Below are 17,145 nucleotides of genomic sequence, written 5' to 3' on the forward strand. Positions count from 1 at the left end.
CAAAACAGAACAGAACAGAACAGATCAGATCAGATCAGATCAGATCAGAACAGAACAGAACAGAACAGATCAGTTCAGATCAAAACAGAACAGATCAGATCAGATCAGATCAGATCAGATCAGAACAGATCAGATCAGAACAGAACAGATCAGATCAAAACAGAACAGATCAGATCAGATCAGATCAGAACAGATCAGATCAGAATAGATCAGATCAGATCAGATCAGCTCTGTGAGGTACAACACATTGTTAATCAGAGTAAATCAAAATGAACACATCAACCAGAACAAGTGTACATCTCCAGTTTCCTGCTGCTTGGCTCCTCCCAGTGTCTCCTTTTTATGAATAAATCAAATCAAATCAAGTAAAAATAAAAGTGTATGTCAAACAAAAACAACAGCATCAAGAAGGAACTGTAAACCCTGAATGTGCTTTAAGACAAAAGAGATAAAAACACAAGAATGTAAAATCATTTATCAAATAAGAAGCTGCGTCAGTGACATCATCTCCAGTGGACAGAGGACATCAGCTGACACGCTGCACTGAGATGTGTTCGGCCTCGGTGACGGAGCGCTGCAGCCGGTAGTGTTTCAAGACATGGTTCCATGTTGGACTGCAGCTCAGCAGCTCCTGGTCACCTGGAGGACACAAACCTGTTATGATGCTCCACAAAGGACACACATGTTATGATGCTCCACAAAGGACACACATGTTATGATGCTCCACAAAGGACACACATGTTATGATGCTCCACAAAGGACACACCTGTTATGATGCTCCACAAAGGACACACACGTTATGATGCTCCACAAAGGACACACACGTTATGATGCTCCACAAAGGACACACACATGTTATGATGCTCCACAAAGGACACACACGTTATGATGCTCCACAAAGGACACACACGTTATGATGCTCCACAAAGGACACACACACGTTATGATGCTCCACAAAGGACACACACATGTTATGATGCTCCACAAAGGACACACACACGTTATGATGCTACACAAAGGACACACCTGTTATGATGCTCCACAAAGGACACACCTGTTATGATGCTCCACAAAGGACACACACGTTATGATGCTCCACAAAGGACACACATGTTATGATGCTCCACAAAGGACACACACGTTATGATGCTCCACAAAGGACACACATGTTATGATGCTCCACAAAGGACACACCTGTTATGATGCTCCACAAAGGACACACATGTTATGATGCTACACAAAGGACACACCTGTTATGATGCTCCACAAAGGACACACACGTTATGATGCTCCACAAAGGACAGACATGTTATGATGCTACACAAAGGACACACCTGTTATGATGCTCCACAAACGACACACATGTTATGATGCTACACAAAGGACACACACACGTTATGATGCTACACAAAGGACACACCTGTTATGATGCTCCACAAACGACACACATGTTATGATGCTCCACAAAGGACACACACATGTTATGATGCTACACAAAGGACACACACACGTTATGATGCTACACAAAGGACACACCTGTTATGATGCTCCACAAACGACACACATGTTATGATGCTCCACAAACGACACACATGTTATGATGCTCCACAAAGGACACACACATGTTATGATGCTACACAAAGGACACACACACGTTATGATGCTACACAAAGGACACACCTGTTATGATGCTCCACAAACGACACACCTGTTATGATGCTCCACAAAGGACACACACATGTTATGATGCTCCACAAAGGACACACATGTTATGATGCGCCACAAAGGACACACATGTTATGATGCTACACAAAGGACACACCTGTTATGATGCTCCACAAAGGACACACATGTTATGATGCTACACAAAGGACACACCTGTTATGATGCTCCACAAAGGACACACCTGTAATGATGCTCCACAAAGGACACACACGTTATGATGCTACACAAAGGACACACACGTTATGATGCTCCACAAAGGACACACCTGTTATGATGCTCCACAAAGGACACACGTGTTATGATGCTACACAAAGGACACACACGTTATGATGCTACACAAAGGACACACACACGTTATGATGCTCCACAAAGGACACACCTGTTATGATGCTCCACAAACGACACACATGTTATGATGCTACACAAAGGACACACACACGTTATGATGCTCCACAAAGGACACACCTGTTATGATGCTCCACAAAGGACACACCTGTTATGATGCTCCACAAAGGACACACACACGTTATGATGCTCCACAAAGGACACACACGTTATGATGCTCCACAAAGGACACACACGTTATGATGCTCCACAAAGGACACACACGTTATGATGCTACACAAAGGACACACACACGTTATGATGCTCCACAAAGGACACACATGTTATGATGCTCCACAAAGGACACACACACGTTATGATGCTCCACAAAGGACACACACGTTATGATGCTACACAAAGGACACACACACGTTATGATGCTCCACAAAGGACACACATGTTATGATGCTCCACAAAGGACACACACACGTAATGATGCTCCACAAAGGACACACACACGTTATGATGCTCCACAAAGGACACACCTGTTATGATGCTACACAAAGGACACACACGTTATGATGCTCCACAAAGGACACACACGTCTGAAGTCACAGACATCTGAAAACTGAATGTTTTCTTCTTTTTTTGTAATATTTGTTGTGAATGTTTGTTGACTAAATATATACAAATATAAATCCAGCTGATTTCATCATTTTGTCTAGAAATATTAGGAGCTCTGTGGATACATGATATCATGTTCATAACAAGCATTTATAAAGTCAAGATTATTTTATAAATGAGATTACAGCTTCAAAAAACAAAATAAATTTGATAAAAGTCCCATAAATTCTATTTAACAGGACAAAAATATGCAAAGCATTAAAATATTTATTTAATCTTTTTGTAAAAACATTTGATTAAAATCATGGAATGTAAAGGCAATAAAACAAACAATATTACAAACAATGATTGTGTATATAATATATCAATAATAATAAAAACCTAATTTCATACAGTGCAGTGCATAAAACCAGATGTAAAGAAAGATAAAAACAGGAAAATGTACACAAGACAACACATTAATAAAATTCTATATTATATAATATAGAATAAAGCTGAAGACTTTTAAAGTAGTTCAAACTGCAGCGCTTCAAGTAAAGATGTGCTTTAATCTTTATTTTAAGTGTTTACTGAGAAGCTTCCTGAGATCTCCACACATTAAAAAATTTAAACCTTCCCTGAACACACAATAGGAAATCATAGATAATCCTACGAGAGGTGCTTCATAAAAACAGACTCTGAAGGTGAAGGCACTAAACGTGTTCAGGAAACATGTTGCTTCATTCAGCAGTAAACTGCACCTGAGAATCAAGATCCAGAAGAAGATCAGATCTGAATGGATCGGATCAGATCAGATCAGAACAGAACAGAACAGAACAACAGAACAGAACAGAATAGATCAGATCAGATCAGATCAGATCAGATCAGATCAGATCAGAACAACAGAACAGATCAGAACAGAACAGATCAGATCAAAACAGAACAGATCAGATCAGATCAGATCAGAACAGATCAGATCAGATCAGATTAGATCAGATCAGAACAGAACAGATCAGATCAAAACAGAACAGATCAGATCAGATTAGATCAGAACAGATCAGATCAGATCAGATCAGATCAGAACAACAGAACAGATCAGAACAGAACAGCTCAGATCAAAACAGAACAGATCAGATCAGATCAGATCAGATCAGAACAGATCAGATCAGATCAGATCAGATCAGATCAGATCACATCAGAACAGAACAGAACAACAGAACAGAACAGATCAGATCAAAACAGAACAGATCAGATCAGATCAGATCAGATCAGATCAGAACAGAACAACAGAACAGAACAGATCAGATCAGAACAGAACAGATCAGATCAGATCAGAACAGAACAGAACAGAACAACAGAACAGAACAGATCAGATCAGAACAGAACAGAACAGATCAGATCAGATCAGATCAGAACAGAACAGATCAGATCAAAACAGAACAGATCAGATCAGATCAGAACAGAACAGAACAGAACAACAGAACAGAACAGAATAGATCAGATCAGATCAGAACAACAGAACAGATCAGAACAGAACAGAACAGATCAGATCAAAACAGAACAGATCAGATCAGATCAGAACAGAACAGAACAACAGAACAGAACAGATCAGATCAGAACAGAACAGAACAGAACAGAACAGATCAGATCAGATCAGAACAGAACAGAACAGAACAGATCAGATCAGATCAGATCAGAACAGATCAGAACAGAACAGATCAGATCAAAACAGAACAGAACAGAACAGATCAGATCAGATCAGATCATATCAGAACAGATGAGATCAAAACAGAACAGAACAGATCAGATCAGATCAGATCAGATCAGAACAGAACAGAACAGAACAGATCAGTTCAGATCAAAACAGAACAGATCAGATCAGATCAGATCAGATCAGAACAGATCAGATCAGAACAGAACAGATCAGATCAAAACAGAACAGATCAGATCAGATCAGATCAGAACAGATCAGATCAGAATAGATCAGATCAGATCAGATCAGCTCTGTGAGGTACAACACATTGTTAATCAGAGTAAATCAAAATGAACACATCAACCAGAACAAGTGTACATCTCCAGTTTCCTGCTGCTTGGCTCCTCCCAGTGTCTCCTTTTTATGAATAAATCAAATCAAATCAAGTAAAAATAAAAGTGTATGTCAAACAAAAACAACAGCATCAAGAAGGAACTGTAAACCCTGAATGTGCTTTAAGACAAAAGAGATAAAAACACAAGAATGTAAAATCATTTATCAAATAAGAAGCTGCGTCAGTGACATCATCTCCAGTGGACAGAGGACATCAGCTGACACGCTGCACTGAGATGTGTTCGGCCTCGGTGACGGAGCGCTGCAGCCGGTAGTGTTTCAAGACATGGTTCCATGTTGGACTGCAGCTCAGCAGCTCCTGGTCACCTGGAGGACACAAACCTGTTATGATGCTCCACAAAGGACACACATGTTATGATGCTCCACAAAGGACACACATGTTATGATGCTCCACAAAGGACACACACGTTATGATGCTCCACAAAGGACACACACGTTATGATGCTCCACAAAGGACACACACATGTTATGATGCTCCACAAAGGACACACACGTTATGATGCTCCACAAAGGACACACACGTTATGATGCTCCACAAAGGACACACACACGTTATGATGCTCCACAAAGGACACACACATGTTATGATGCTCCACAAAGGACACACACACGTTATGATGCTACACAAAGGACACACCTGTTATGATGCTCCACAAAGGACACACCTGTTATGATGCTCCACAAAGGACACACACGTTATGATGCTCCACAAAGGACACACATGTTATGATGCTCCACAAAGGACACACACGTTATGATGCTCCACAAAGGACACACATGTTATGATGCTCCACAAAGGACACACCTGTTATGATGCTCCACAAAGGACACACATGTTATGATGCTACACAAAGGACACACCTGTTATGATGCTCCACAAAGGACACACATGTTATGATGCTCCACAAAGGACACACCTGTTATGATGCTCCACAAAGGACACACATGTTATGATGCTCCACAAAGGACACACCTGTTATGATGCTCCACAAAGGACACACATGTTATGATGCTCCACAAAGGACACACATGTTATGATGCTCCACAAAGGACACACATGTTATGATGCTCCACAAAGGACACACCTGTTATGATGCTCCACAAAGGACACACCTGTTATGATGCTCCACAAAGGACACACATGTTATGATGCTACACAAAGGACACACTTGTTATGATGCTCCACAAAGGACACACCTGTTATGATGCTACACAAAGGACACACCTGTTATGATGCTCCACAAAGGACACACACATGTTATGATGCTACACAAAGGACACACACACGTTATGATGCTACACAAAGGACACACCTGTTATGATGCTCCACAAAGGACACACCTGTTATGATGCTCCACAAAGGACACACACATGTTATGATGCTCCACAAAGGACACACACGTTATGATGCTCCACAAAGGACACACACATGTTATGATGCTCCACAAAGGACACACACATGTTATGATGCTCCACAAAGGACACACATGTTATGATGCGCCACAAAGGACACACATGTTATGATGCTACACAAAGGACACACCTGTTATGATGCTCCACAAAGGACACACATGTTATGATGCTACACAAAGGACACACCTGTTATGATGCTCCACAAAGGACACACATGTTATGATGCTCCACAAAGGACACACCTGTTATGATGCTCCACAAAGGACACACATGTTATGATGCTACACAAAGGACACACCTGTTATGATGCTCCACAAAGGACACACATGTTATGATGCTCCACAAAGGACACACCTGTTATGATGCTCCACAAAGGACACACATGTTATGATGCTCCACAAAGGACACACCTGTTATGATGCTCCACAAAGGACACACATGTTATGATGCTCCACAAAGGACACACATGTTATGATGCTCCACAAAGGACACACATGTTATGATGCTCCACAAAGGACACACCTGTTATGATGCTCCACAAAGGACACACCTGTTATGATGCTCCACAAAGGACACACATGTTATGATGCTACACAAAGGACACACTTGTTATGATGCTCCACAAAGGACACACCTGTTATGATGCTACACAAAGGACACACCTGTTATGATGCTCCACAAAGGACACACACATGTTATGATGCTACACAAAGGACACACACACGTTATGATGCTACACAAAGGACACACCTGTTATGATGCTCCACAAAGGACACACACATGTTATGATGCTCCACAAAGGACACACACGTTATGATGCTCCACAAAGGACACACACATGTTATGATGCTCCACAAAGGACACACACATGTTATGATGCTCCACAAAGGACACACATGTTATGATGCGCCACAAAGGACACACATGTTATGATGCTACACAAAGGACACACCTGTTATGATGCTCCACAAAGGACACACATGTTATGATGCTACACAAAGGACACACCTGTTATGATGCTCCACAAAGGACACACCTGTAATGATGCTCCACAAAGGACACACACGTTATGATGCTACACAAAGGACACACAAGTTATGATGCTCCACAAAGGACACACCTGTTATGATGCTCCACAAAGGACACACGTGTTATGATGCTACACAAAGGACACACACGTTATGATGCTCCACAAAGGACACACACACGTTATGATGCTCCACAAAGGACACACCTGTTATGATGCTACACAAAGGACACACACGTTATGATGCTCCACAAAGGACACACACGTTATGATGCTACACAAAGGACACACCTGTTATGATTCTCCACAAAGGACACACATGTTATGATGCTCCACAAAGGACACACACGTTATGATGCTACACAAAGGACACACACACGTTATGATGCTCCACAAAGGACACACCTGTTATGATGCTACACAAAGGACACACACGTTATGATGCTCCACAAAGGACACACACACGTAATGATGCTCCACAAAGGACACACACACGTTATGATGCTCCACAAAGGACACACACGTTATGATGCTGCACAAAGGACAGACATGTTATGATGCTCCACAAAGGACACACACATTATGATGCTCCCCAAAGGACACACACGTTATGATGCTACACAAAGGACACACACACGTTATGATGCTCCACAAAGGACACACCTGTTATGATGCTACACAAAGGACACACACGTTATGATGCTCCACAAAGGACACACCTGTTATGATGCTCCCCAAAGGACACACACGTAATGATGCTCCACAAAGGACACACACACGTTATGATGCTCCACAAAGGACACACACGTTATGATGCTGCACAAAGGACAGACATGTTATGATGCTCCACAAAGGACACACATGTTATGATGCTCCCCAAAGGACACACACGTTATGATGCTCCACAAAGGACAGACATGTTATGATGCTCCACAAAGGACAGACATGTTATGATGCTACACAAAGGACACACACACGTTATGATGCTACACAAAGGACACACCTGTTATGATGCTCCACAAAGGACACACACATGTTATGATGCTCCACAAAGGACACACACGTTATGATGCTCCACAAAGGACACACACATGTTATGATGCTACATAAAGGACACACACATGTTATGATGCTCCACAAAGGACACACACATGTTATGATGCTACACAAAGGACACACACACGTTATGATGCTACACAAAGGACACACCTGTTATGATGCTCCACAAACGACACACATGTTATGATGCTCCACAAAGGACACACACATGTTATGATGCTCCACAAAGGACACACACGTTATGATGCTCCACAAAGGACACACACGTTATGATGCTCCACAAAGGACACACACATGTTATGATGCTCCAGAAAGGACACACGTTATGATGCGCCACAAAGGACACACATGTTATGATGCTACACAAAGGACACACCTGTTATGATGCTCCACAAAGGACACACATGTTATGATGCTACACAAAGGACACACCTGTTATGATGCTCCACAAAGGACACACCTGTAATGATGCTCCACAAAGGACACACACGTTATGATGCTACACAAAGGACACACACGTTATGATGCTCCACAAAGGACACACCTGTTATGATGCTCCACAAAGGACACACGTGTAATGATGCTACACAAAGGACACACACGTTATGATGCTACACAAAGGACACACACACGTTATGATGCTCCACAAAGGACACACACACGTTATGATGCTCCACAAAGGACACACACGTTATGATGCTACACAAAGGACACACACACGTTATGATGCTCCACAAAGGACACACACGTTATGATGCTCCACAAAGGACACACACGTTATGATGCTACACAAAGGACAAACATTTTATGATGCTCCACAAAGGATACACACGTTATGATGCTCCGCAAAGGACACACATGTTATGATGCTCCACAAAGGACACACATGTTATGATGCTCCACAAAGGACAGACATGTTATGATGCTACACAAAGGACACACACGTTATGATGCTCCACAAAGGACACACACGTTATGATGCTCCACAAAGGACACACATGTTATGATGCTCCACAGAGGACACACACATGTTATGATGCTCCACAAAGGACACACACGTTATGATGCTCCACAAAGGACACACACGTTATGATGCTCCACAAAGGACAAACATTTTATGATGCTCCACAAAGGATACACACGTTATGATGCTCCGCAAAGGACACACATGTTATGATGCTCCACAAAGGACACACACATGTTATGATGCTCCACAAAGGACACACACGTTATGATGCTCCACAAAGGACACACACGTTATGATGCTCCACAAAGGACACACATGTTATGATGCTCCACAAAGGACACACATGTTATGATGCTCCACAAAGGACACACACATGTTATGATACTCCACAAAGGACACACACATGTTATGATGCTACACAAAGGACACACACATGTTATGATGCTCCACAAAGGACACACACGTTATGATGCTACACAAAGGACACACACACGTTATGATGCTCCACAAAGGACACACATGTTATGATGCTCCACAAAGGACACACACGTAATGATGCTCCACAAAGGACACACACACGTTATGATGCTCCACAAAGGACACACCTGTTATGATGCTACACAAAGGACACACACGTTATGATGCTCCACAAAGGACACACACACGTTATGATGCTCCACAAAGGACACACCTGTTATGATGCTACACAAAGGACACACACGTTATGATGCTCCACAAAGGACACACACGTTATGATGCTACACAAAGGACACACCTGTTATGATGCTCCACAAACGACACACATGTTATGATGCTCCACAAAGGACACACCTGTTATGATGCTACACAAAGGACACACACGTTATGATGCTCCACAAAGGACACACACATGTTATGATGCTCCACAAAGGACACACACGTTATGATGCTCCACAAAGGACACACCTGTTATGATGCTACACAAAGGACACACACGTTATGATGCTCCACAAAGGACACACACGTTATGATGCTACACAAAGGACACACCTGTTATGATGCTCCACAAACGACACACATGTTATGATGCTCCACAAAGGACACACACATGTTATGATGCTCCACAAAGGACACACCTGTTATGATGCTACACAAAGGACACAGACGTAATGATGCTCCACAAAGGACACACACACGTTATGATGCTCCACAAAGGACACACCTGTTATGATGCTACACAAAGGACACACACGTTATGATGCTCCACAAAGGACACACACATGTTATGATGCTCCACAAAGGACACACACGTTATGATGCTACACAAAGGACACACCTGTTATGATTCTCCACAAAGGACACACCTGTAATGATGCTCCACAAAGGACACACACGTTATGATGCTACACAAAGGACACACACACGTTATGATGCTCCACAAAGGACACACCTGTTATGATGCTACACAAAGGACACACACGTTATGATGCTCCACAAAGGACACACCTGTTATGATGCTCCACAAAGGACACACACGTAATGATGCTCCACAAAGGACACACACACGTTATGATGCTGCACAAAGGACAGACATGTTATGATGCTCCACAAAGGACACACCTGTTATGATGCTCCACAAAGGACACACACATTATGATGCTCCCCAAAGGACACACACGTTATGATGCTACACAAAGGACACACACACGTTATGATGCTCCACAAAGGACACACCTGTTATGATGCTCCCCAAAGGACACACACGTAATGATGCTCCACAAAGGACACACACACGTTATGATGCTCCACAAAGGACACACACGTTATGATGCTGCACAAAGGACAGACATGTTATGATGCTCCACAAAGGACACACACGTTATGATGCTCCACAAAGGACAGACATGTTATGATGCTCCACAAAGGACAGACATGTTATGATGCTCCACAAAGGACAGACATGTTATGATGCTCCACAAAGGACAGACATGTTATGATGCTCCCCAAAGGACACACACGTTATGATGCTCCGCAAAGGACACACACGTTATGATGCTCCACAAAGGACACACATGTTATGATGCTCCACAAAGGACACACATGTTATGATGCTCCACAAAGGACACACACATGTTATGATACTCCACAAAGGACACACACATGTTATGATGCTACGCAAAGGACACACACATGTTATGATGCTCCACAAAAGACACACACGTTATGATGCTACACAAAGGACACACACGTTATGATGCTCCACAAAGGACACACACATGTTATGATGCTCCACAAAAAACACACACATGTTATGATGCTCCACAAAGGACACACACATGTTATGATGCTACACAAAGGACACACACATGTTATGATGCTCCACAAAGGACACACACATGTTATGATGCTCCACAAAGGACACACACGTTATGATGCTCCACAAAGGACACACATGTTATGATGCTCCACAAAGGACACACACATGTTATGATGCTACACAAAGTACACACATGTTATGATGCTCCGCAAAGGACACACATGTTATGATGCTCCACAAAGGACACACACATGTTATGATGCTACACAAAGGACACACATGTTATGATGCTCCACAAAGGACACACATGTTATGATGCTCCACAAAGGACAGACATGTTATGATGCTACACAAAGGACACACACGTTATGATGCTCCACAAAGGACACACACGTTATGATGCTCCACAAAGGACACACATGTTATGATGCTCCACAGAGGACACACACGTTATGATGCTCCACAAAGGACACACATGTTATGATGCTCCACAAAGGACACACATGTTATGATGCTCCACAAAGGACACACACATGTTATGATACTCCACAAAGGACACACACATGTTATGATGCTACACAAAGGACACACACATGTTATGATGCTCCACAAAAGACACACACGTTATGATGCTACACAAAGGACACACACGTTATGATGCTACACAAAGGACACACATGTTATGATGCTCCACAAAGGACACACACGTTATGATGCTCCACAAAGGACACACACGTTATGATGCTCCACAAAGGACACACATGTTATGATGCTCCACAAAGGACACACACATGTTATGATGCTACACAAAGGACACACACATGTTATGATGCTCCACAAAGGACACACACATTTTATGATGCTCCACAAAGGACACACACGTTATGATGCTCCACAGAGGACACACACGTTATGATGCTCCACAAAGGACACACACATGTTATGATGCTCCACAGAGGACACACACGTTATGATGCTCCACAAAGGACACACACGTTATGATGCTCCACAGAGGACACACACGTTATGATGCTCCACAAAGGACACACACATGTTATGATGCTCCACAAAGGACACACACGTTATGATGCTACACAAAGGACACACACACGTTATGATGCTACACAAAGGACACACACACGTTATGATGCTACACAAAGGACACACACACGTGTTATGATGCTACAGAAAAGACACACACGTTATGATGCTACAGAAAAGACACACACAAGTTATGATGCTACACAAAGGACACACACGTTATGATTCTACACAAAGGACACACACACGTGTTATGATGCTACAGAAAAGACAAACACACGTTATGATGCTCCACAAAGGACACACACGTTATGATGCTCCACAAAGGACACACACACGTTATTATGCTCCACAAAGGACACACACGTTATGATGCTACACAAAGGACACACACACGTTATGATGCTCCACAAAGGACACACCTGTTATGATGCTACACAAAGGACACACACGTTATGATGCTCCACAAAGGACACACCTGTTATGATGCTCCACAAAGGACACACACGTAATGATGCTCCACAAAGGACACACACACGTTATGATGCTCCACAAAGGACACACACGTTATGATGCTGCACAAAGGACAGACATGTTATGATGCTCCACAAAGGACACACACATTATGATGCTCCCCAAAGGACACACACGTTATGATGCTACACAAAGGACACACACACGTTATGATGCTCCACAAAGGACACACCTGTTATGATGCTCCCCAAAGGTCACACACGTAATGATGCTCCACAAAGGACACACACACGTTATGATGCTCCACAAAGGACACACACGTTATGATGCTGCACAAAGGACAGACATGTTATGATGCTCCACAAAGGACACACATGTTATGATGCTCCCCAAAGGACACACACGTTATGATGCTCCGCAAAGGACACACATGTTATGATGCTCCACAAAGGACACACATGTTATGATGCTCCACAAAGGACACACACATGTTATGATACTCCACAAAGGACACACACATGTTATGATGCTACGCAAAGGACACACACATGTTATGATGCTCCACAAAAGACACACACGTTATGATGCTACACAAAGGACACACACGTTATGATGCTACACAAAGGACACACATGTTATGATGCTCCACAAAGGACACACACGTTATGATGCTCCACAAAGGACACACATGTTATGATGCTCCACAAAGGACACACACATGTTATGATGCTCCACAAAGGACACACACATGTTATGATGCTCCACAAAAAACACACACATGTTATGATGCTCCACAAAGGACACACACATGTTATGATGCTACACAAAGGACACACACATGTTATGATGCTCCACAAAGGACACACACATGTTATGATGCTCCACAAAGGACACACACATGTTATGATGCTACACAAAGGACACACACATGTTATGATGCTCCACAAAGGACACACACACGTTATGATGCTCCACAAAGGACACACATGTTATGATGCTCCACAAAGGACACACACATGTTATGATGCTACACAAAGGACACACACATGTTATGATGCTCCACAAAGGACACACACACGTTATGATGCTCCACAAAGGACACACATGTTATGATGCTCCACAAAGGACACACACGTTATGATGCTCCACAAAGGACACACACATGTTATGATGCTCCACAAAGGACACACACGTTATGATGCTCCACAAAGGACACACACATGTTATGATGCTACACAAAGGACAAACATTTTATGATGCTCCACAAAGGATACACACGTTATGATGCTCCGCAAAGGACACACATGTTATGATGCTCCACAAAGGACACACACATGTTATGATGCTACACAAAGGACACACATGTTATGATGCTCCACAAAGGACACACATGTTATGATGCTCCACAAAGGACAGACATGTTATGATGCTACACAAAGGACACACACGTTATGATGCTCCACAAAGGACACACACGTTATGATGCTCCACAAAGGACACACATGTTATGATGCTCCACAGAGGACACACACATGTTATGATGCTCCACAAAGGACACACACGTTATGATGCTCCACAAAGGACACACACGTTATGATGCTCCACAAAGGACAAACATTTTATGATGCTCCACAAAGGACACACACATTATGATGCTCCCCAAAGGACACACACGTAATGATGCTCCACAAAGGACACACACACGTTATGATGCTCCACAAAGGACACACACGTTATGATGCTGCACAAAGGACAGACATGTTATGATGCTCCACAAAGGACACACATGTTATGATGCTCCCCAAAGGACACACACGTTATGATGCTCCGCAAAGGACACACCCGTTATGATGCTCCACAAAGGACACACATGTTATGATGCTCCACAAAGGACACACATGTTATGATGCTCCACAAAGGACACACACATGTTATGATACTCCACAAAGGACACACACATGTTATGATGCTACGCAAAGGACACACACATGTTATGATGCTCCACAAAAGACACACACGTTATGATGCTACACAAAGGACACACACGTTATGATGCTACACAAAGGACACACATGTTATGATGCTCCACAAAGGACACACACGTTATGATGCTCCACAAAAAACACACACATGTTATGATGCTCCACAAAGGACACACACATGTTATGATGCTCCACAAAGGACACACACATGTTATGATGCTCCACAAAGGACACACACATGTTATGATGCTCCACAAAGGACACACACGTTATGATGCTCCACAAAGGACACACATGTTATGATGCTCCACAAAGGACACACACGTTATGATGCTCCACAAAGGACACACACATGTTATGATGCTCCACAAAGGACACACACGTTATGATGCTCCACAAAGGACACACACATGTTATGATGCTACACAAAGGACAAACATTTTATGATGCTCCACAAAGGATACACACGTTATGATGCTCCGCAAAGGACACACATGTTATGATGCTCCACAAAGGACACACACATGTTATGATGCTACACAAAGGACACACATGTTATGATGCTCCACAAAGGACACACATGTTATGATGCTCCACAAAGGACAGACATGTTATGATGCTACACAAAGGACACACACGTTATGATGCTCCACAAAGGACACACACGTTATGATGCTCCACAAAGGACACACATGTTATGATGCTCCACAGAGGACACACACATGTTATGATGCTCCACAAAGGACACACACGTTATGATGCTCCACAAAGGACACACACGTTATGATGCTCCACAAAGGACAAACATTTTATGATGCTCCACAAAGGATACACACGTTATGATGCTCCGCAAAGGACACACATGTTATGATGCTCCACAAAGGACACACACATGTTATGATGCTCCACAAAGGACACACACGTTATGATGCTCCACAAAGGACACACACGTTATGATGCTCCACAAAGGACACACATGTTATGATGCTCCACAAAGGACACACATGTTATGATGCTCCACAAAGGACACACACATGTTATGATACTCCACAAAGGACACACACATGTTATGATGCTACACAAAGGACACACACATGTTATGATGCTCCACAAAAGACACACACGTTATGATGCTACACAAAGGACACACACGTTATGATGCTACACAAAGGACACACATGTTATGATGCTCCACAAAGCACACACGTTATGATGCTCCACAAAGGACACACACGTTATGATGCTCCACAAAGGACACACATGTTATGATGCTCCACAAAGGACACACACATGTTATGATGCTACACAAAGGACACACACATGTTATGATGCTCCACAAAGGACACACACATGTTATGATGCTACACAAAGGACACACACATGTTATGATGCTCCACAAAGGACACACACATGTTATGATGCTCCACAAAGGACACACACGTTATGATGCTCCACAAAGGACACACATGTTATGATGCTCCACAAAGAACACACACATGTTATGATGCTACACAAAGGACAAACATGTTATGATGCTCCACAAAGGACACACACGTTATGATGCTCCACAGAGGACACACACGTTATGATGCTCCACAAAGGACACACACGTTATGATGCTCCACAGAGGACACACACGTTATGATGCTCCACAAAGGACACACACATGTTATGATGCTCCACAAAGGACACACACGTTATGATGCTCCACAAAGGACACACACGTTATGATGCTCCACAGAGGACACACACGTTATGATGCTCCACAAAGAACACACACACGTTATGATGCTCCACAGAGGACACACACGTTATGATGCTCCACAAAGGACACACACATGTTATGATGCTACACAAAGGACACACATGTTATGATGCTCCACAAAGGACACACACATGTTATGATGCTCCACAAAGGACACACACATGTTATGATGCTCCACAAAGGACACACACGTTATGATGCTCCACAAAGGACACACACATGTTATGATGGTCCACAAAGGACACACAAATGTTATGATGCTACAGAAAAGACACAACACGTTATGATGCTATACAAAGGACACACACACGTTATGATGCTACACAAAGGACACACACACGTTATGATGCTACACAAAGGAC

General features: G+C 42.8%; 1 protein-coding gene across 1 annotated transcript in view; it reads right to left on the reverse strand.

The window, feature by feature from the left end:
• Positions 1 to 3,671: 3,671 nt before the first annotated feature.
• The window catches only part of LOC138200264 (3'-5' exoribonuclease HELZ2-like), a 72,877-nt gene continuing 59,403 nt past the window's right edge, over positions 3,672 to 17,145 (reverse strand). The window contains exon 20 of the mRNA XM_069152841.1: positions 3,672 to 5,065. Within this exon, the coding sequence (XP_069008942.1) occupies positions 4,953 to 5,065 (113 nt within the window). The 3' untranslated portion in view covers positions 3,672 to 4,952. The remainder of the gene's footprint in view (positions 5,066 to 17,145) is intronic.

The sequence above is a fragment of the Embiotoca jacksoni genome, unplaced genomic scaffold (genome assembly GCF_022577435.1).
Source record: "Embiotoca jacksoni isolate LCO1_2020_lvr unplaced genomic scaffold, fEmbJac1.0.p SCAF_1, whole genome shotgun sequence".
Classification (NCBI taxonomy): Eukaryota; Metazoa; Chordata; class Actinopteri; family Embiotocidae; genus Embiotoca; species Embiotoca jacksoni.